The 22,124-nt window shown below is 32.4% G+C and overlaps 2 protein-coding genes across 5 annotated transcripts in view; one reads left to right on the forward strand and one right to left on the reverse strand.

Moving 5' to 3' along the window:
* Positions 1–187: 187 nt before the first annotated feature.
* LOC130891760 (U4/U6.U5 tri-snRNP-associated protein 1) lies at positions 188–5,276 on the forward strand. Of its 3 annotated transcripts, none has more exons than XM_057796705.1 (5): positions 188–474; positions 544–764; positions 1,872–3,494; positions 4,447–4,684; positions 4,878–5,276. In XM_057796705.1, the coding sequence occupies exons 2-5, from the start codon at positions 545–547 to the stop codon at positions 5,104–5,106; spliced, it is 2,310 nt and encodes a 769-aa protein (XP_057652688.1). In that variant the 5' UTR covers positions 188–474; position 544; the 3' UTR covers positions 5,107–5,276. The 3 variants fall into 3 exon arrangements, with proteins under 3 accessions (XP_057652688.1, XP_057652686.1, XP_057652687.1); XM_057796703.1 differs by having other exon boundaries at positions 375–494; XM_057796704.1 differs by having other exon boundaries at positions 388–494; positions 556–764.
* Positions 5,277–5,729: 453 nt separating this feature from the next.
* The window catches only part of LOC130891761 (kelch-like ECH-associated protein 1), a 29,562-nt gene continuing 13,167 nt past the window's right edge, over positions 5,730–22,124 (reverse strand). For both annotated transcript variants that reach the window (XM_057796708.1, XM_057796707.1), the window contains exons 3-10: positions 19,517–19,795; positions 18,988–19,137; positions 17,504–17,782; positions 14,996–15,187; positions 12,917–13,128; positions 10,831–11,036; positions 10,338–10,514; positions 5,730–7,624 (exon numbers count right to left, since the gene is read on the reverse strand). In XM_057796708.1, the coding sequence (XP_057652691.1) occupies positions 7,425–7,624; positions 10,338–10,514; positions 10,831–11,036; positions 12,917–13,128; positions 14,996–15,187; positions 17,504–17,782; positions 18,988–19,137; positions 19,517–19,795 (1,695 nt within the window). In that variant the 3' untranslated portion in view covers positions 5,730–7,424. The remainder of the gene's footprint in view (positions 7,625–10,337; positions 10,515–10,830; positions 11,037–12,916; positions 13,129–14,995; positions 15,188–17,503; positions 17,783–18,987; positions 19,138–19,516; positions 19,796–22,124) is intronic.

The raw sequence follows: 22,124 nt of genomic DNA on the forward strand, positions 1-22,124 counted from the left end.
ATATGTAATACTTCTTTTTCTTTATAAGTAAGATTGGGATGTTAACCATGTCATATAATATACTGTTAATCAATGTCATTTTCTATATATGATTCCCAAATGCTACACAGTGAAATTATATTTTAAATCAGTCCTTAGAGCCAGTGCAATAAGTTTATCAATGCATCTTAAATAAATTATAGTATGCTTTAAATAGTTATCGAGGAAATACCGATTGAACATAAAGATATTTCTAAGCCTACATTAAGTATAGTATTGATAAATCATAAATGAAGGATATTAATTAATCGGATGCAATAAACCAAGAATTGTTTGTCAACATTTTGTCAGTGGACGCTCCAAATGAAATTTCTTTAATGTCAACTGTCAGAAATAGATATTGTCATATGCCGTATGCACAACAACAAACGTTCGGTTACGTTTACTTGGTTAACTTTTAAGTCGAAGATCTTGTTAAAGCTATTAGGAAACGAGGTATATGTCAATCTTGAAAAGTAATAAGTATATTGTTTTATTCGATAATACGTAATCAATTCAAATCAGCATGGGTTCCAGTAGTAAAAAATCTAAGGATAGGGAGTCGAGAAAGAGGCGTCATGATGATACTAGTGGATATGATACTCCAAAAGAAAAGAGGCACAAGCACAAAAAGCACCATCATAAGGATAAAAGACGAGAGAGGTCTAAATATTATGAAGACGATGGCAAATATCGTCATTATGATAATGTGGACAAGAAAACAAAAAAAACCTATGAAAGTGATGGTAAGTGTTACAGGACTGAACGATGTTTAATATTCCTTTTGCACACTTTCTCATTCATAAATCTATATAAAAAATCTCTTTATTATCTCTTCATTAAATGGGTTATTTATAAGTATAATTTATTCAAGGTTATGCTAAGTTAAATGGTTAATATAAGAAGACTTATTTTTTTATACGAATGAAATGATTTATAAAGTGCTCATAAAAAAATAAGCTCAAACATTTCTGTTATACATATCTGCTAATCATATTTTTGCATGATTACTTAGAATGAAAAGACAATCTTTGGAATTATAGATTGAGGTGCTGGAAATGGGACTGCCAAAGAAACCATTTCCTACTAAGTGCTTATTATGCCAAAACATATTAAACAACTACTTGAAGGTCAAGACAAGTTTTTTAAAAATCATAACAACCCTTATTTATTGGTTCTTTCATCCCTTATTTGTCTCTACATGTTTCTGTTTTGGGATTTCTCTATCTGATCTGATATTATTAGACCATTCTAGTTCTAATTGCTGGTTGTAGTTGTGACTTTCTTCTATTTTCATCTTGTCTAGATTGCCATTAGGTGTTCTGTTATTTGCAATGAGAAGAAAAACTAAACATTTCTTGTAATCTGTGGTGGGTGCAAATGGGTTGGTTTAGAAAGATTTTTGAAGTCTTTCATTTGTGGTAAGTATGATAGCATTAAATATATAAAGAGAGCGAGCTACTTATGGTTTCATTTTCAGGATAAAAAATATTTTTGGTTTTTATGCATTAAACTGAAAATTATTTGATATTAAAATGTTTTATGTACTTTCTTTGACAATTTTGGTGAGTAAAATGTGTCGAGTACATTATATTTGAGTAATTAGTACAATTGATTTGTAATTTAAATTTTTTTATCAAATTTTCTTAGGAAATGAATGAATATTAAAATTATTGATCCCTAATAAGCAGTTGAAATAATAGATTCTTATAAATTGACATTGTAAAACCCAACTTATGAGCCTAAAAAGTTGATTGTCTTTAGTGAAATATCCTGATGGGTTATTTAAATTTGATATAAACATGAGAAGTGTGCATATATTTCGCATTTATTTTAAATTTCACATTTTTTAGATTCAGATATTATTGAGATCATTGATAATGACCCATCTCTACCTCAAGATACCTCTAAATCACACCATTCAGAATCTCCTGTGCACACAACTTCAAATAAACAAAATGTTGAGAGTCTGTCAATAGAAGAAACTAATAAACTTAGAGCAAAGTTAGGTCTAAAACCATTAGATTTGGGTAATTCTGGAAGCAATTCATCTGATAATATGAGCAATCACAATAAAGAAAGTGATTTGAAGAAGGACGATTTGGGTGAATTTTATCATAAACCAGCAGAAAATCTAATCCAGAAAGCACAACAAGAAAAAATTCGTTCCAAACTTCAAGAAATACGTGAAAAACGACAAATTCACTCTAAATTATCTTCAGTAAAGACTTTAGGAGAAAGTGACAGTGAAGATGACTTATCATTATGGGTAGACAAAAGTAGAAAAATTGATCAAGCTAAAAAAGAAGCAGAGAAACGAGCTAAAATGTTAGAAGAGTTAGACGCTCAGTTTGGTATAAGTGATTTCGTCGAATCTGAGAATAAAGCGAAGATGAAAAATAAGTACACAGAAAAAGATCTTAAAGGACTCACTGTTCAACATGATGTTGATAGTTTCGACGAGGAAAAAACTGTTATTTTGACATTGAAAGATAAGGGAGTTTTAGAAGAAGATGAAGATATATTGCAGAATGTAAACATGATAGACAATGAAAGATACAAGAAAAATATTGAAAACAAAAAGAAGAAAGCCGAGTATAATCCATACGAGGATTCTGAATTTGATGAATATGGAAATTATCAAGAAAAAAGTTTATTGTCAAAGTATGATGAAGAAATAGATGGTGTTAAAAAAGATAATTTTAAGATAGGTTTTGATAATGTTATTGAACGCAAACAACAAGCAGCTCTTTCAATTAAAGCCAAATTGGCTAAGAAACGTCTAGAAAGTGTTGCTGATACAGGACTCAAAATAGCCTCAGACTACTACAATGAAGAAGAATTAGCTAAGTTTAAAAAACCAAAAAAGAAAGTCAGGAAAATAAGAAGCAAGGGAAAATTGTTAACAGCTGACGAATTAAAACCTGACAATTCTGGAATAGAAGCTATAGGTTCTAGAAGACCTAAAATTAAACAAGATGTAGATTATGATATAGATGATGTACCATTAGCTAATATTCCCACTGATCTGAAAGTAGATGATGATAAAGATGATTTATTGGAAAAGGCTTTACACAAAGCTAGAAAAATCAAACAAAAAGAAAATGTTATAGCTAACATAATTAAAACTGAAATTAAACCAGAACAAGAAGACGAAAATCTAGATGGAAATAACATAGTTTTAAATGCCACAGCTGAATTTTGTCGTACACTGGGAGATATCCCAACCTATGGCAAGTCTGGTAATAGAGAAGAAACTGAAGATGCAACAGACCTTGAGAAAGAAATTAAAGAAGATACAGTCGATAGTGATGATGATTGTGAAATTATCGAAGCTACAGGTTGGAATAGTGTAGATACCAATCAGCAAGGTATAAGTTCTACCCAAATTGGTGTTCAAGATGTGCAAATATTGGGCGAAGAACCTGATGTTAGTACTGGGGTAGCAGCTGCTCTTCAATTAGCTATGAGCAAAGGTTAGTATTTGTAAATTTCCCATGAAATGCATTAGACGGGTATAGTTGGAATAATTGAATAAAAATTAGACACTATGTCCTTCTATGTCGTAATCAACTCAATATAACACTTGAAAATAGCTACAGACTTTTTCAATGACTCTATTAATGATAACTATTGTCCAAAATTACTGCATTTTTAATTGTATATATGTTTTTTCTAATGATACATGTTAGTCTAAATATATGGCATATATATTTCTCTGAAGTGAGAATTGATTCTTTTAACAAGCCAACTAAACTGTTCAAGTACCACAGCTATTGGTTAAAAATAAGTACCTTTAAAATTCATCCCCAAAGATAGTTGATGACAGGCTTTAGATACTACTTTTACAGACATTCCTTGGATTACCTACATTAAACATTAAACAGAGATCACAAGATTATGTAGAAAAAATTGGGTATTTTTCCTATGCATATATTTTATTGTTTTTTATCAATTTATTAGAAATAATTGGGTCTTGTTTTGTGGTAAAATACTTATTGAAATGTAGCTCGAGATTGGTGGTATTTTTCCTAATCCTAAAATCCTACTTGCAACACAGCCACTTTCAAGTCAAAATCCAAGACTACACCACAATTTTACTTCCAATTATGTCAATAACTCCATGAGGAAGTGCGCTTGGCCCGATCCTCTATCTTATGTACACAGTTGATATTCTCACACACAACAACGTAACTATCGCAACATAAGCAAATGACATTATTGTAATAGCATCTCATCAGGTCCTAGCTATTGGATGTTATTTCTATGTAGCTGAATTTAGTAATCAAACTATATTTTTTCCAAGTGAAAGGAAATTGCCACTGTTAACCATTTGCTCATCCTAAATTTTACACATCGCAAATAAAATAGGGGTAGTTTAAAAAAATTAATAATTATTAATAAAGGTTTCTTCCTAATAATTTTTAGGTTATCTTGATAAGGAAGAGAACAATCGACCATCGAATTCACGTTTAGCACATCTCCAAGCGAAAAATTACTCTATAGAAGATAAGGCATATGGAGACGATGGAGATCGACAGGGCAGAAGGGAAAGATATGCTGGTCCCATAACTGATTTTAAAGAAAAAGAAGGTTTCAAACCAAATGTTAAATTAGAATATATTGATGACGAAGGTCATATTTTAAATTCCAAAGAAGCTTTTAGGTATGAAATATAACATCATATATTTTCTTGATACAATCTATATCTATAACAAGCCATTAGAATGATTAACTTGCATTTTTTAGGTGAATAATTAGAAAAACAAGTTTCAAATATTTTTCCTGAACTGAATATTTAAAATATTATTTGCACTATTACGTTGTTGAATTTTATTAATCCTTGTTTTTTTTTTCAGATATTTATCCCATAAGTTCCATGGAAAAGGCCCGGGCAAAAATAAAGTAGAAAAAAGGATTCAGAAGGGCGTACAAGAGCAATTAATGAAAAAAATGAGTTCAACTGATACTCCACTGGGAACTCTGCATATGTTACAGGCTAAACAAAAGGAAACACAATCACCGTTTGTAGTTTTATCAGGTAACAAACAATCCCAATCGACATCTTTATCTAAAACGAGGCGATAATTTTTTTTACATTTTTAGTTTAATTTAAAGTAACTGAAAATTGTAAATATCAGTAAAAGTGAAAATTTTCAGAATATGTACAGTAATTAGGTGAATAAATATACATGTCCGATTTATATTAAACTCTGTGATTATGTTTAAATTAAATATGGATGAAAATTTTATCAAAACTCGTATTATTATTATAAGTTTTTTATTAATTAATAAATTATAATTTCTGAAATCATTATCGACATTCTTACTTTACACTCACAGTTATAGTGAGTCTTGATTGTCGAAATACAGTTTTGGAGTAGTGATTGTAAATTTAATCTACTGAACATTGGCAGAGGAAAAGAATAAGGGCAAAATAGTGGGTTGGTGGTTATACCAAAAAAAGAAAAAAGGTAAAAATGGAGACTTGCAGAAGACATGATAATGAGTTCAATATCTCAAGTAGCTTTTGAAACATCGGCGATCTTACAGAGTTTCTAAAAACGCTCGTTCAGGGAAATCAATCGTGTGCGTTAGCATTTTTTATGGGAACCTATGTTGGGTGACTATATGTATATATACTGTTGGTTACTTGTAAAGTTGCTAATGTATTTCCAATAATAGTTTTATTACAAAAAAACAAATAAAACTCAACAGGAAAGTATATTTTCTCATGTATATAAAGATAATAAAAACTATTACATTTATATTTTACAAATATACAAAATATTTACAAAGTTTACATTTACATCGACCAATATGGAGAGAAATTATATACCAAAATTTTGTACAAATATTTAATTACTTCATTACAGCCTAGGCTTCCTAAAATTTGAACCCTATAACCATTTCATCGTAGTTTTATCTAGAAAGATTCACCAACTTAATACGAATGTTTCAGGAAAAATTCACAGCAATAGATTTACGAAGGGGAAATAATAAATACAGTATTGAGAAAAGCACAAACATATCTCAAAGCATAACATTTAATTAAATATAGGAATTGTTCAATCAAATGTTTTCTATAATCTTACATCATATCGAAAGTTTTGATGTCATACTAAGAAGAAAGGAAACAATAAACAGGAGTAAAAAATAAATTGCAATTCGATCATCATAATAATGAAAGGAAAAATAAATGAGGATGAAGAGTTTGCTAAAGTAATTCAATCGTACTTTCATAACAGCCTTCAATAAAATTATATAGTCTCTAAGTAAATGTGGAATATGAAAGGAAATAAAAAATGTGATGCTAAAGTTCAAAAGAGACAGAAAGAAACTACTAATAGAAAAAACTATGAGACGAAGAAGATCAAGAATGATTTTTGTTGCTTTCACTCTTAGCATTCAATTAAATATGAGAATCATTCAATCTAATGTATATCCCATCATCTTACAACATATCGAATATGTCATACTAAGGAGGAAGGAAACATTACAATTACCATATTAATGAAGGGAAAAACCGAAAAAATATCAAGAACATACTGGATGAAGAGTTTGCTAAAGTAGTTCAATCATACTTCCACAGCAGCCGTCAATGAAGTAGTCACTAATTGAATGTGTCATCTGGGAGGGACATAAAAAATGTGTTGCTAAAGTTCAAAAGAAACAAGAAAAAATTGAGATATAAAAACGTTTAGGGATGGAAAGGATCAAGAAAGAGAAAGATTTTTGTTGCATCCACTCTAAACATTCAATCCTAAATCTAATGTAATTTCCATCCTCTTGTACAGACTAGTCTTAGAATTTTTCACAAGAATCACTTGGTTTGATGTACCAAGAAAGAAGTAAACAAGATGCGAAGAAAATAAATTGTAGTATACCATTACCATAATTACATTTAATAATAAAAGAAAAATGAAAGATAAGAAATTTGTTGCAGTAGTTCAATTGTACTGTTCAAAGCAGCTATTAAATGCGGACTAGGAAAATAAATAAAAAAGATGTTGCCAAACGGAGACAAGTGGATAAAGTACCTTGATAGTAAGTTTTTAAAATTGGCAACAAATTTACATTCAAGTAGTACTAACTGAAAAAGTTTATTGTTTAAGGATAGTACCAAAGGCAGTTTTCAGTTGGTGTTAAAATTAGTATTCGGCACTACGTCTGTTCTTAATACTTGGGGTCAATACTGCTACATCCGAGTATTGACATATATGTTATTTAATTTCTCTGAACTATACTTCATATAAAACTTAGTGTTCCAAACTGCTTTCTTCATTCTTTTTCTCTGTGTTATGTTCAAGTAATTATACGCTATAGAATAACTCGGACTTTTTTGATGCACTTTTTCAACAAAATGCATTTTTTTCTCTATCAAACTTGTATTGTCAAGCAATATACTATCTTTTTGAAGAGGAAGAGGGACACTGCTGATTTGTTTGAGTCAATATTATACACGAATCTGGTATACAAGGTTGATAGCAAACTGCACTCGCGTGACCAGAACGACCTGAAGTTAAAGGTTCACCAGTTTCCCACACGTCTCGAGCCGGGTCGTAAATTTCAACGTTGGTAAGGAAGTTCGTACCGTCGTAACCACCTGTAATGAAGAAAAAATCGAATTCACTAAATACTTGATTTGAAGTTGATAATGGATACAGTAGAACAGAATTAACTACACTGAAGGTATAAGACTCATACCAAAAAAGGAAAAAAGGCGATTCGTAGCCATTTCCCGAGGTCATGGAGTTAACGTTAACCAGTAAATATTGAGATATCTTTAACAGCTGTAGAAAAATATGGGGAGTTCAGAGCAATCGCACTGGATATATCAAAGGCTTTTGACAGGGTTTGGCATATCAGCTTTGTAAATAAGTTAGTATTGTACGGTTTGTCGTTATCACTTCTCGGCTGGCTTAGTAGCTTTCTCAAATACCGATACATTCAAGTATCTATCGATGGACACACCTCCGAAAGGTTTGAGGTCAAGGCTGGTTACCCCAGGGATGCATCTTGTGACTTACTATCTTCCTCCTGTACATCAACGATCTACTCGACGAAACTGCAAACCTGATCTTTAGCTTCGCCGACGATAGGACACTGATATAGCCGACACAATAAACTCACCCAAATCCGTGGGCAGCAACAGATCACCATCCTAAATACCGATCTTGAAAACATTCTGCAGCTCAGGATTTGTCCTGTCTGGACATAAAATATCACAATCACCACAAGTTCGCTTGTTGGGTGTTGAGGTTTGTGTAATCACATGGTGGAATTAGCTAAAACAGCTCCAAAAAAACTTGGAGCTCTCTTTAAAACTAAAAAGCTATATACTTCTCAACGACTTCTTATCTCCTATAAGGTCCAGATTGGTCCATATTTGGAGTATTTCTCGCACATCTGAAGCTCGGCTTCCAAGAATGGCCTGACGATGCTCGACGAAATACAGAAGAGAGCAATTTGACTAATAGGCGATCCAAAGATGAACAGAAACTAGAACAGCGTATAGCATAGAAGAAAAGTAGTTGATCTAACTCTGTTTTACCGATACTACCACGACAGATGCTCTTGCGAGCTGTCAGACATAACCCAAATAGGGCAGAGTTTGCAAGACCTACTCGACAGGCAGACATGTCTTATGAACATCGGGTTCGCCTGCAGACGCCCAAAACGTCAGTTGATTGGGACTTCTTTCTTTGGAGAAGTGCAAGCCTGTACAATCAGCTACTAAGGTACCTATTTCCCGAACACTACAACCTACAGAAGTTGAAGATTAATATCCACAGGTTTCTCCACACCACGATGTTATTGTCTTACAACTCCTGAGAAACAATACTGATGTTGAATATCTGTATCTCTATGAAGACGCAACGGTTGTACTGTTAGAAAATGGTGGTATTGTATATATACAATTCAACAATTGGGTGAAAGGTTTACCAAACATCATAAAATAGTATCTGCAGTATTCTGGTATGCTACCTTCAAATTTTACTACCAGTTCTGAAATTGAAGTAGCAATTTCAATGTACTCGTCACTACTTCCCGAAAGCAAAATAGCAGTGGTTAAAGCAGAACTTGAAGTATGGAAAACAGTGACGACAAGTATCTCGCCTACCTCGAAATCTAGTTTGGAATGCCTAGATATGTGCGTTAAAAACCTTTATTCTAATATTTACACATTACTACAAATCTTGGCTACCATTCCTGTATCCACTGCTACCCCAGAAAGGTCATTCTCGAGTCTAAGGAGACTGAAAAACTATTTACGAAACACTACGAGTGAAAACAGACTTAATGGTTTGGCTTTCATAAACATTCACTATGGAACAGAAATTGATGCAGATTAAGTAGTGGATATATTTAAAAGAAAAAGCCTAAGATTTCTTCTTTAATGGTTTTAGATTTAGCGCAGAGGAACGAAATTAATTTAACCATTTCATTTAAAGTTAAGAACTTTATAAATACCTGTCTTAATTTTTCCGATGAATATATAGATAATAAATTTCATGTAAGTATATTTGTGTTATTTTATTTACTTCAAACCAAACCCCCTCCCCAAAACTAACTCTTGAATACGCGCGTGCTCCACACGGTAGGCACCACACGAACTACTCAAGTGTGATAGGGTTTAGGCTTTTGTGGTTGCTTTTTACATTAAAAAAAAATATGACACATTTGGTAATTAAAAATTGTCGTACACCAATGTTTGGCAATTTTCTTTCACTTTTTTATGATTTTTTTGAAAAAAATTGTTATTTTAATCTATTAATATTCCTCTTTGTTTTTAAAAGGTATAATTGAGAAGTTTTGGGTGTTTCTTGCCTCAAATTTAAACATTGTAGGTTGAAGGAATAATGTATCATCAATAAAATATTTATTTATTAATTTTTGTTTAGCTAGTGATCTTTAAAAAATAAAACTGATTCCTTGTTTAAATATCAATAATAATGTATCTAAATGTTCTTGCTTTTAGGTCTCTTCTGTTTTAAAATTAGTTTTTTTAATAATTTTTGAAAAAAAAAATTAATTTTAAAACAGAAGAGACCTAAAATCAAGAGCTTTAGATGCACTAATATATAAAAAGGTCTAAGAAATGAGAAATTAAAGAAACCTCAATAGTTGTGGTGAAACGAAAAAAATTAAATTTTACTAAACTACTACATTAGTTAACACAAATATAAAAAGAAAACGACAATAGATCTTTTTGTTTCTACCGAATTTTCTAGGCTAGAGCATTTTAGATACTAAGGGTTACATGTTTCAAAATCAAATTTCTTTATCAAGTAATCCGATTAATTATATAAACATACCCAATGCATATATTTTACAATCTAAAACAGTAACACTAAGAGCACTTCTTGAAACTTTCATAGGACAGACCGTCTCCCATACATCACGTTCAGTATCATATCTTTCGACGGAATTCAGCTGATTTTTCCCATCATAACCACCAATTACAAAAATGAATTGGTTAATAGCAGCTACCCCTAAAATAATGTAGAAATTAAAAATATGAAAAAATCTTTGCCAGTAGATTATAATTTACTAAATAAATAGCTTTACGAAAAAAAAGTTTGCCTGTATACCATAAATCAAAGGAAATATAACTGTCACTCACTTTTAGCAACAAAGTGCCTAAGTGTTCAAATTTGAGAAAACTGCCACTATTCTAATATTGGAAGAGTGGACCTTCTGTCCAAATATCCAGTTTGTAGTCAATCTTGTTTAACAAACTTGCAGTAGTTCATATGTACCAAATATTCCAGAACATATTCTTCTTACAAACACTGAAAAAATTATTACCTGCTCCACTACGTGGTATGTTCATAGGTGATATCATTGTCCATTCGTTATTTTCTGGATGGTAACATTCAGCACTTCTATGCCTCTCGACGCCGTCATATCCCCCAATGGCATACAATAATCTATTAACTACCGCCACACCAACTGCCAATCTTTTATAATGCATGTGCTTAACGTTAATCCATCTATCTGTATCTGGATCATAACTACAAAACAAATTAATAGATTTGGAAATTGGTTATTGAACATACTGGTTACTACCACTACAACAACATTCATAATTAGCTGAAGACAACCGCCCTAATGAATAAAAAACAAGCAGTTACTTGAAGCAATTGCTTTTAAGCAAAAGGAAATGCTACGTGTATAAAATTTTTAAGCAAATGCTATGTTTTCTAAGTCCCTTCACCAAAGTCGTAATCCACTGTGTTATATTTTATATAAGTATAGACTAGGGTCGATAATTTATAAAACCAAAAAAAAGTAATAGTAGGATAAAAAGGAGGAGAATATGATAAAAAGCAAAAAAAATTAATTTACAGGCGATCTATGGTCGGGAAGGGAAAGGGGGTAAAGTGATGAGAAGATCTACAACTTTCTATCTACTCACTTTTTCATATAACCTCAAAATTTAGATCAAAAATTCAATTTTTTCTTTTTTAATGTTTATCTTTAAAAAAAAACATTTTCAAAAATCTAGTTTCGACAAATGTCACAGAAAAACTTTCACGTTATTCATAGCTGTTAATACAGCCCTTCACCTTTCACCAGTATCAGTTCCAAAATAATTTGCTATCCACTCAACATTTTCGCGGTCAAATCGATTTAACTTTCGGAAATCATCATCTGTGCAATTTTCACGTACACAAAGATACACACCTTTTGTGTGTAAATTGACTCATATCCTGATGGGAACAATTAGGATCTCTAAATCATCTGGTTGAGTGATACAAAGCGTTCCTTATTTTACCCTCTATTAATGTATCGTCTCGGATTACCAAATTTTTGTCTTATGTTAATGTGAAGAATCAAACATTTATTGCATTACTTGAGATTTATGGTACACGATCCTAATGGGGACCCACATTAATTGACTCTAAATGTTCCTTAGACACTTGAAGTTCCATTAACGTATCAAGTTACGTTCTTTATTTTATATCGATGTGACTCTAACGACCATACATATAATTATTTATAACATTTTGCATAATAGGATTTTAATATTTAAAAGCGATCTGTGAACAGATACGAGGTCTTTAATAGACAAAGAATATAGTCAACCATCAATGGTTAGCCCGAGGATACATTACACTATATCTTTACAGCACTTTCATATAATATTCAGTCATTTAAATAACTTAATTCACAATTTTGAAAAACTATTTATTAACATAAGATATAAATAAAGTGGTTTCAATAATCTGACTACTGTTCTCTTTGGATGTTAAGACTTTATGTGTGTTTATTCTCTCTTAAATACTAATCCTGTTGTATACAAAAGCTATAATTAATTATATTTATGGACATCAATATACATCAATACAAAAATAAGGATAAGTAATTTGATAAATGGAACTTCAAATCTCTAAAGGACATAAAAACGCTTAAGTAAGACGTTGAGGACTGTCAGTTTACAATAAATCTTAACGAATACGATAGTAAGTAGAAGTTAAATAGGTAGATTTATGATTCTTCTCAGTCACATTAATATAAGACAGAAATGTAATCAGAGACGATACGTTAATGGAGCATAAAATAAGAGACATTTGTATAACTTAATATATGGTTAACAGATCTTGAATGATTGAAATTGCCTGATTTGTGTAAACATTAGAAAAATCAACTCCCTGAATTATCATCTCATTCTTTGCAAATTTAAATAATTCTTTATACTTTTACTAATTGCAATTTCTAAAATTTTCAGCGATTGCTCTAAACACAAGCAATTACTCAAGTTTTTATTGATAGGTTTCCAAGTATTTACTTTGATTTTATAAGAAAAAGTAATTGCTAAATTTTTATTCATTAGGGTCAATAAATTTCAATGTATGCAATTATATTTTTGATCTTAGTAGAAAATTCTCACCATTCTACACTACTATGATACTTCAGTCCTTCACTTCCTCCCACTGCATATAAAAGACCATCCATTACGGCAACTCCGACCCTATTTCTTGGAGAAGACATAGGTGAGCAGGGTCTCCAATGGTCTTTTATCGGATTATATTTATCTACCCAATCGGAATCATAACTATTGCCTGGACTATTGTTTCTGCCCCCTACTGCATAAAAATTTCCCTGAGGAATGAAAAAATAAATAACAGTACAGATATGTGAAAATCACCATAATAAGTCAAATAAAAACAGAAGGAATACCAAAGATACCTGGATGAAAAATTTGTTCTACACTAACATATGGTTACGAAAAGCAACGGAAATGATCTTCCTCCGGAAAATAAGAAACAAAACTTGATTAGACCACATTAAAAACGAAATATACAGGCAAATATTAAATACAAAACCTGCCGAACAATACATAGAAGAAAATCAACTAAGATGGTTCGGACATGTAAAAATGATGAATGAGGGAAGGATTACAAGAAGAATAGTAGAAGCCAGAACAGTGAGAACGAGAAACAGAGGAAGCACAAAGCGATTGAGAACGAATGAATGAAATGGGAAGAATTTTGAAAGAAAGATTCCATGGAAAAAAACTCAACCCCCCGTCTTATACCCGGAAGGGTAGATAGAAGGATTAAGGGAATATCAATTCAATTCAATATGTACTTTCAAAGCAATATTGGGAAAGAAATAAAACAATGTGTTGGTAAAGTTCAAAAAATAATGGTGTTGCGGGTTAAGAACTCAAAATAAAACTGTCCAAGAATTTTTTAAAATGCCAACGTGCCCACCAAATAAATGATTGGGTTACATGAGCTTCAAAATTGTGCCTCAAACACGAACTGAAGAATTGAGGTTATGTGGGCATTTAATTAAATTTACATTTGTATTTTTGTAATGGGATCAAAATTGGGCTGATTAAAAAATTATTTTCTTACATTATTGGATGCAAAAACAAGTTCAGAAAAAGCATTATTACTCACTAAAGAAGACTAAAGTATTTCAGTAGTGTTCGTATTTTGTATTGTTACAAATAATTTCGCAAAATGGGTCCTTAAGCCGGCGATGTCCCACTTTTATAAAGTCCTAAAATTCGGCGAAGGCGACGACCTTTGATATACGATTGAAATACTTGGAATCCGTTTGATATTTGTTTTATATGAGTTTTTATTTTTTGGATAATTTCTATTTATTTATTTTGTTTCTTTATGTTTTAGAAGATTTTAGAATTATTTTGGGATATTCTTTATACATATATAAGTTGTGTAACGCAGTTTAGCTTAGTTTAAAATAAATAGTCGTAGAAATCAGAATGAATTAGCAAAGTAATAGAATAATTTAAATAAATTATTCAAGTTAATTAAGTGATAGTGATAAGTGAATAATTATAAGTTAGTGTAGTCTATAGTATTTAAATAAATTAAGATCGTAAAAGACAGTATTTATTAATTCACCCCGCGAATAGAAATCGTACAAATAAATAGGAAAAATATTACATTTGTGTGAGAAGTGGAATATTATGAATAAATAGACATAAACAAACATGGCGAAGAGACTTGGTGACCTGAAAGTGACTGAAATGAAAGCCGAACTGGAGAGTCGCGAGTTCGGTAAGAAGAGCGAATTAGTAGAAAGACTCAAAGTGGCTCTGGTGAGGGATGGATGATCTCGTCAATTTTCACTAAAATGGACGAGAAGATTTCAACTCTGAAGAATATTTTCGCCATTATTGACAAGATTTTCTCCACGAAGGACGACATTTCAACTATGAAAAATGATATTTCGGGCAATATGGATGACATGATTGCCGCTCACGTCGAAAACAAAGTAAATAAACCGCCTGCTATAATAAAAACTTATACAGAACAAACATCAAAGGAAATCCAATATTTCAATAGTATATCAAAAGTTGCCACCTCCACCTCAGCAAGTGGAACTAACATTGAGATTGATGCACGTTTAGAGCGTTTACTAACTCAACAAATATGGCTGAGGAAATGGTACATGATTAAACATTAAAATTTGGGAATATTCTGTTTTTTACCTTTAAGAAAGCGCCTCCTAAACCAGACCGGGGTACTGTTAATCTGGAAAGTTTATACCATACTTTTTCGTCAACATTGTAACCTTCTAAGATATCAAGAGATTGTCGAAAATATCCTCCTGCCACATATATCACTCGAGGAATATTCGGACATCGTTCTTTCACACCAGTTCGTACATGCAAAGTTAAATCCTACGAAAATCAAAAGCAATTACTTTTTGCGAAAAGGTTTTGTCCAAAAGTTTTAAAAAGAAATTTCATATGTTAGAAAATAAAAATATGTAATACGAGAGCCGTTTTTTTCCAATCTCTTCAAAAAAAGTTGTCGCCAATGAATTCATGTACAATCAAGACCTTGAAACTTCTGAAAATTTGGTAGACAAAGGAGTAATGGGAAATCAACGGTTTTCTTTAACCATTCTGTAAACTCGTTGAACCAGGTTATCTGAAACGACAGATTTGCGTCGTCGACATCATTCACGCACGACACTATAACTCATCAAGTTTTCCCCATACACACGACTCATCCTTCGATGGATTTCTGCAGCACTATGGCCTTCATCCTGTACAAAACGAATCACACTCCACACTTGGGGGGAGCATCAATAATGGCGAACATGTTTACGTGGCTGTAGCACAACGCCGACTGACCCTGAATGTCAACAATGACGGAGTGTGTAGTGCTAGAGCTACAGCGCATGCCCGCTTTCTTCTGTCCGCGTAGCGTCTGCACGGAGCGATCGGAGTTTGAAAAAAAACGGCCCTCCTATAAAATAAATGGTAAAAGCACAATTGTGAAACCTGATAATAGAGGCAAGAACTCTAGATTAAAAAAACATTTAATAAGCTTTACATTTCTAGAGATGTAAAACGATACATGAAAAAACCAAATCGTAACACCTGGCAAAGTCGTTGGAAGTTAATAAATCCAGTTTGATTTATCTAGACGATATATGGCTGTCATTAGCCGATTACGTATTGTCAACACTCGCCTAAAAATTCACGAACAACGAATCACAATTTTTTTTTCGCAATTCATCTAAATCGCTTCGGCCTTTCTTATAAAAGTTATTAATTTATAGAAATGACACTCTCCTTTCTAACGTTCTAACTCAATCCACTCGAACTACTGACCAATCTACTAAGTAAAAGTGAATCATTCCATCACATATACGAGGATGCTCCCAGAAGTACCTAGCCTGACCTAGAGATGACGGTAGTTGCTTCAAAAAGTACATAAACTATACAGTAGATGTAGCCACCAACAAACACAATTACACTGTATGACGCGCGTTTCGTTAACCAAGTTATCGTCTTCGGAGACTGAAAGTAAACTCGGCCTTCAGTCTCTGAAGACGCGTTTGCTCACAGCGTCGTGGAGATGTTTCCAACGAGTGATTGAGAATGCTTCACACATTTTTTGCACCTTTCAAGGTCGCATTCAGCAGTTGTGAAGCCCTAGCAAAATCGTTTGGTGATACAGACGTCACAAACTCAATACGTTCTGAAGCGGATGCCACGTTACGGAGCGCTTTTAATTTGTGCTAGGATTTAAATTAAAAAAAAAAGTTGTGAAATTTAGTCCTTCGAGTAGTAACTTCTTCTTCTTCTTCATTTTGAGTGCAAGTAAATTACGTCAGTAGCGTTGTATCGCATGTCTTTTCAATCTCTGCTAATTTCCATTATTTTACAATATTTTCAAATTAAACATGATCACAACAGATCCGTGGAAACCATATTAAAAAAAAGCGCTACATAAATGGTGGCGAAAAAAGAACGCATGAATTTGGTTTGAGTAATAGGAGAGGAGGGGGCGTAATGGCGCAATGGACCGTGGCGCATCGCGTTTTCGCTGTTGAACCTCACTTCGTTGGGTTGCCTCTTTTTGTACAATCGGTTATGAAGCAGAAGTCGTTAGGTCGTCCTCTTACGGCGTACGGTCAACAAAATGGCAGAATTAGGGCGTCGGTTCTTCAAAGTCCTCGCCGCTCTATTAGGCTCCAATGAATAAAGTCATATATTGGATAATCTAAATAAAGCAAATTATACTGTTTTGAAATTTATGCGTTTCTTTTTGCGCTACCTTGTACACTAACTCATAGGTAGTGTGGAAACGTGTGCTTATTACGACGATTACAACTTTTTGAATCGTTATATCTCAGAAACGGTGACTCGTAGGAGAAAAGTAGATTTTTTGTAGATAATTTTATGATCTACAATTTTTGTATGAAGTATTTTTATGATAGAACTTACCGTTTCGCAAAAAATGACGAAAAACTAATTTTTTCGACCTTTGACCTTGAATAAAATATTTTCCATACACGGTAATGATGGGCAGGTTTCAAATTTCATTTTCAATTATATTTTAAGCAATTTTCACTAATTTTCAGATTGGTGGGAATTTATGTAATTTCGAATGTCTAAATTGACCGGACTATAATTAAGAAATAAAACTTTTAAAAATCCCACATTTTCTAGACATTCCGGTGAAGTTTTTCACTAACTCACCTTAAATATTCTGGCTAAATATTCTTTACAGGCTGGGGTTTTCTTGATAACCTCGCAATTTGTCATTTGGTCATTTAAAAATTTCGGCGGTAAAAATTGGCATCGTACAGCGTTCAAAATAAGTTCCATCTTTTTGTGTCTATGCTCTTCGTCGTACCTAACCCATTTTAAAACTGCATTATAAACTTCTTTTTCGTCTTGTACATTTAATTCATCTTTTTTTATTAAATTTATTACTTGAAGCGTACTTAATTGTAAGAATTCTTCCTCGTGGGATATCTGAAATATAAAAATAATAGTATATAACGAACACATTTCCGCCCTGGAGCCGGTCCTGCTTGGATACAGTAGAATTCTAAAATTTGGCGAAGGCCGCCTTTGATGAAATACCCGTTTGATTAAATTCGTTTGATCTTTGTTTTTATATCAGTTGTTATAGCAAGCGGTTTATTTACATTGTTTCTATTGAATAAGGAAGGTCTATTTATTTATTTGTGTTGTTTCATTAATTTTTCCAGAACTTTTGAAATATAAGGAGTTTGTGTACCGTAGTTTAGTTCAGTTTCTAATAATTAGTCGTGAACAGAACGAATTAGAAAAGTAATCGAAGATTTCAAATAAATTATTAAAGTTAGTTAAGTGTAGTGTATAGTATTTAAATAAATTAAGAACGTGAGAGACAGTGTTTATTAATTATCCCCACGAATAAGAACAATTATTCACTACAATTTATAGGATTTTTCAGGAGGCAACTGAAGAACTTGTTTTCATCGAGACCTTATACCTACAAGAGCAGTTAAAGCTTGCTGCGTGTTTACAGCTGATCTATTAATCCCACTCCTCTTAGAAAGTTCAGAATGTGGAATGGCTGTAATTTCCAGAGATCTTCGTTTTCTATTTCATACACTTCCAGGTGTCTTGCATCTTCAGATGTCCGTTAAAGCAAGAGTGTCCCGACAGGATTCCTATTAGTATTTAAGCTGGTACATTCAGCAGATCTTCTCTGGTTGTAGTTTCCCAGGAGAGTCTTCGCCTGTCTGAGCCTCTGTAGATTGTCCCAGTAATTGGTTTTACCCCTATCTATCTCCTTTTCCAATACTTTTTCCATTATTCTGTAGCTTAACAAACGAGTTAAGGTCCTATGAAGCGTTTGTCCTGGGATGTCCCCGAATCCATTGCGTATCTCTTTTAACTCGTCCGGAAATTACCAAACTAGTTTGGATTTTATGACATTGGAGCTTAGAGCTCTAATAACATCTCGACTATTGGGCCGGATGATGATTTCCTGTTTGTAGTAGTTTTTGTATCCCTGTAGGTGGATATGACAAAAATTCTTGCCTATTTCCTCTGAGCGATACTTAGTTTTCTATATAAGACTTTCAAGCTAAACTTTGCAAAGTAGTACATCAAGAAAAACTGAGATACATGATACATTAACTTGAGTGCAATCTGTATGAGGTATAATGGAATTTTAAAAATATTACCTGGCTAAAATTTTGTTCTATATACTGATTGGCCTTTCGACATAAATCGATACATCCGTACTGCTCGGCAAAAGTTGCTATACCAATGGCATTACTAGGATCCAATTGACGTTCTAAAAAATCACAACAAGCTTGGATGACATTAGGAACCTGAAATTGGAAAATCGATTGTTATTAAGCAAACTACATTGTTGCGATATAGGTCCTGGAGCCGGTCCTGTCCGGTTGTAATGGAATTCTAAAATTCGGCGGAGGCGCGGAACTTGATATTACCGGAATTCGTCTGATGTTTGTTTTTATTACAACAGACGATTTGTTTACATTGTTTCTTATGAACTAAATGAAGTGTTAGTGATAAGTTAGTTAAGTGTAGTGTAAAGTGTTCAAATAAATTAAGAACGTAAGAGACAATGTTTATTAATTAACCTCAAGAATAGGAAGAGTGTAAATAAATAAGAAAGTTAATACAATATGATAAGAAGGGGTCAAGTATATTTGAATTTCCTACAAAATTAATCAAAATACATACCTGAAGCATTGTAGCAGCAGGCAATAGTTGACATACGGTATTTTCAGAAACCCTAATTTTTCCAGTATACATAAAATGTATTAGCCTAGATAATGAGGCACCCGAAACACCCTGCAATTTAACTCTATCCATATCACATTCTTTGAGACCCCCCGTGAACATGGCCTTGAAGTAGGGGCTTGCAGCCGCCAGGACAACTTTATGCGCATAAAATAGATCCTTTCCTACTTCTAATACTACATCGGTTAGCATTCGGTGCGCCCGCATCATGTCCATTGCCTAAACAAACCACGGGAATATATGTTATTAAGATAATATTATTTGTTAGGTTTTATGTGAGGATGATTTGTTTCTCACAATATTACACTAATATTTATTGTTATGCCAATTTATTACCATGACACAAATTATCATCACACGTGGATCGAACAAGAGCCTCTCACAACTTGAACTGCACTGGACAAAATACAAAATTGGCCAAAAATCAGTTCATATAATTATATAACAGAAAATTGTCCTTTGAAATTCAACCATAAACAATTAAATACTGTAAATACAGTTAAATATCCTGACATCTAAATCGTTTATTAAATTGGCATCAACATATAATAGCAAAGAAAAAATAACTTGGTCTACAATTACGTAAATTATACTGGATGGATATGCAAAAGTTCCCAGTTAACTATATCAAATAAAGTAATGCTTAACCTATTCAATACGACAGCCATTTTGACAGATTATCACTTGGGTACGGGGCTATTTGAGATAAACCTTTGGCTCTGACGGAAAGGTTTTTTGATACAAATTATTTGATCTAACATTCATTTTAATTTAAACAAATGAAAAAAAATCCCAAGGTTCTATTTCCAATAATTAAGTGGGTGCGTCTCGGCACGCTCTCCGTCAGTGGTAAAGAGATCAGTTTACCTGTGTAGCGGGTAGCCTAACTTCGTGACTTACCTTGTAACTAATTCGTTGTTGGTTCCAAGACCGGTAAATCAAACTAACAATAAAAAAATATCAAAATCAACATTTTCGAAAAATGTAATTGTGTATATTAATTACGTTAACGATTACTTAAAATCATATACATATTTCACCTTTTTTTATTGTCAATCAAATAAAATTGTTGTAGGAAATATAATAAATAAACAACCTTTTACATTTTTTTTATAAAACGTTTAATATATGTACAATTTTTCAAAAGCTTATTTGCTAAAATTAACACAAGAAAATTTATATAAATTAAATTAAAATTATATTTACACTTATATACTACAATTTCAACCCCATATTTTTATGATAGTTTACGAAACAGTCAACTAAGTACAAGGGGGTTTATTTGTTGATTTGATTGTTGAAAGTTGATTAAAAAAAATGAACAAAAATACACTGTGAGAAATATAGAAACGATATTGTTTTTAAAAGTTAGCATGGGATAAAGTGAAATCAGAAAAAATAATAACAGAATGTTTTATGGACAAATATATCCCAAAACTTGAAAAACAACTAAAAAAAAAACAAAACAAAGAATTTAAAATTAAGATAATTCTAAAAATGGTCTCAAAAATAAATGTTTCAATTTACAAGAATGTTTATATACAACTTGCGAAGTTATTTATCAAAAATAATTTTATAAAATACACTGAAAGAAAAATTGAAATTTAATGTTAACGATTTAGTTATTTAGTTGTCTTATTTATTTTTCAACATGATTTTACAATTATACAGGTGGAATTTAAAAATTAATAGCTATAACGAATGTGAAATCTACGAAAAATGTGTTTCACTTACCTGAAATTCAAGTCACATTTAAAAACGGTAAACGGCGTATTGTACACTATGTCTTCGAGAATCTCGGGAGTACAAAGCTGAGTCCTTTGGTTATGACGGATTGTTTGGTGTTGAGTTGTAAAGTGAAGACAAGGTTACTAGAATAATAGAAGGTTTGTGACATGCGCATGTCAAACAGAACCTTACTAACATTATGTTCGAGTTATGAGGATGTGTGTTATCTCTTGCTGATCTGGCTATACAAACCGGTGAACCTGTCACGTAACTTGTCTACTGCGCATCTTGTTATTGTCACACACCTTCTATTATTCTAGTAACCTTGAGTGAAGGCAAGCTGCGTATTGAATGAGTTAAGGTCATCTGGACAAATTTATAGTCTTTTCGTCACAATACACTCATTAACAAAATGGATAAAAGGTGGTGAGTACCAAGATTTAGGAAATTACTATTCAGAAGAATGAATTGGCTGCAATGAATTATTCCGGGGTGGCTCTGGACTTGTATTTTATTAAAACTTCATTCCATTTTGGCATCCATTTTATAGTGTCGATGGATTAATTTTAAATCTTCAACCAGAGATAACGCAGAGTTGTATTCAGGTTAACTTTCTCTGTCTTTATTCATCCTCTCGACCATCCTTTGCATTAACTTTGTAATTATTTTATCCTCTACCCATGTCTTTTTTTTTAAATTACGATCACTCTCTGCTTTTTTGGTCTCATATTACGTAACGATTTTGAATTTCACTTATAAATAGCTCTGTATCAATATCCAAATCTCCCAATGATGCCAGACGAGTAAACACCTACGTGTT

The sequence above is a fragment of the Diorhabda carinulata genome, chromosome 3 (assembly GCF_026250575.1).
Source record: "Diorhabda carinulata isolate Delta chromosome 3, icDioCari1.1, whole genome shotgun sequence".
Classification (NCBI taxonomy): domain Eukaryota; kingdom Metazoa; phylum Arthropoda; class Insecta; order Coleoptera; family Chrysomelidae; genus Diorhabda; species Diorhabda carinulata.

Excerpts from the sequence above, each read along its gene's own strand:
- LOC130891760 (XM_057796703.1), top strand. The coding sequence starts at position 394 with ATGCACAACAACAAACGTTCGGTTACGTTTACTTGGTTAACTTTTAAG. Across the intron at positions 495-543 it reads GTATATGTCAATCTTGAAAA|CATGGGTTCCAGTAGTAAAA; the intron begins GTAATAAGTATA and ends AATTCAAATCAG. Across the intron at positions 4,685-4,877 it reads AATTCCAAAGAAGCTTTTAG|ATATTTATCCCATAAGTTCC; the intron begins GTATGAAATATA and ends TTTTTTTTTCAG.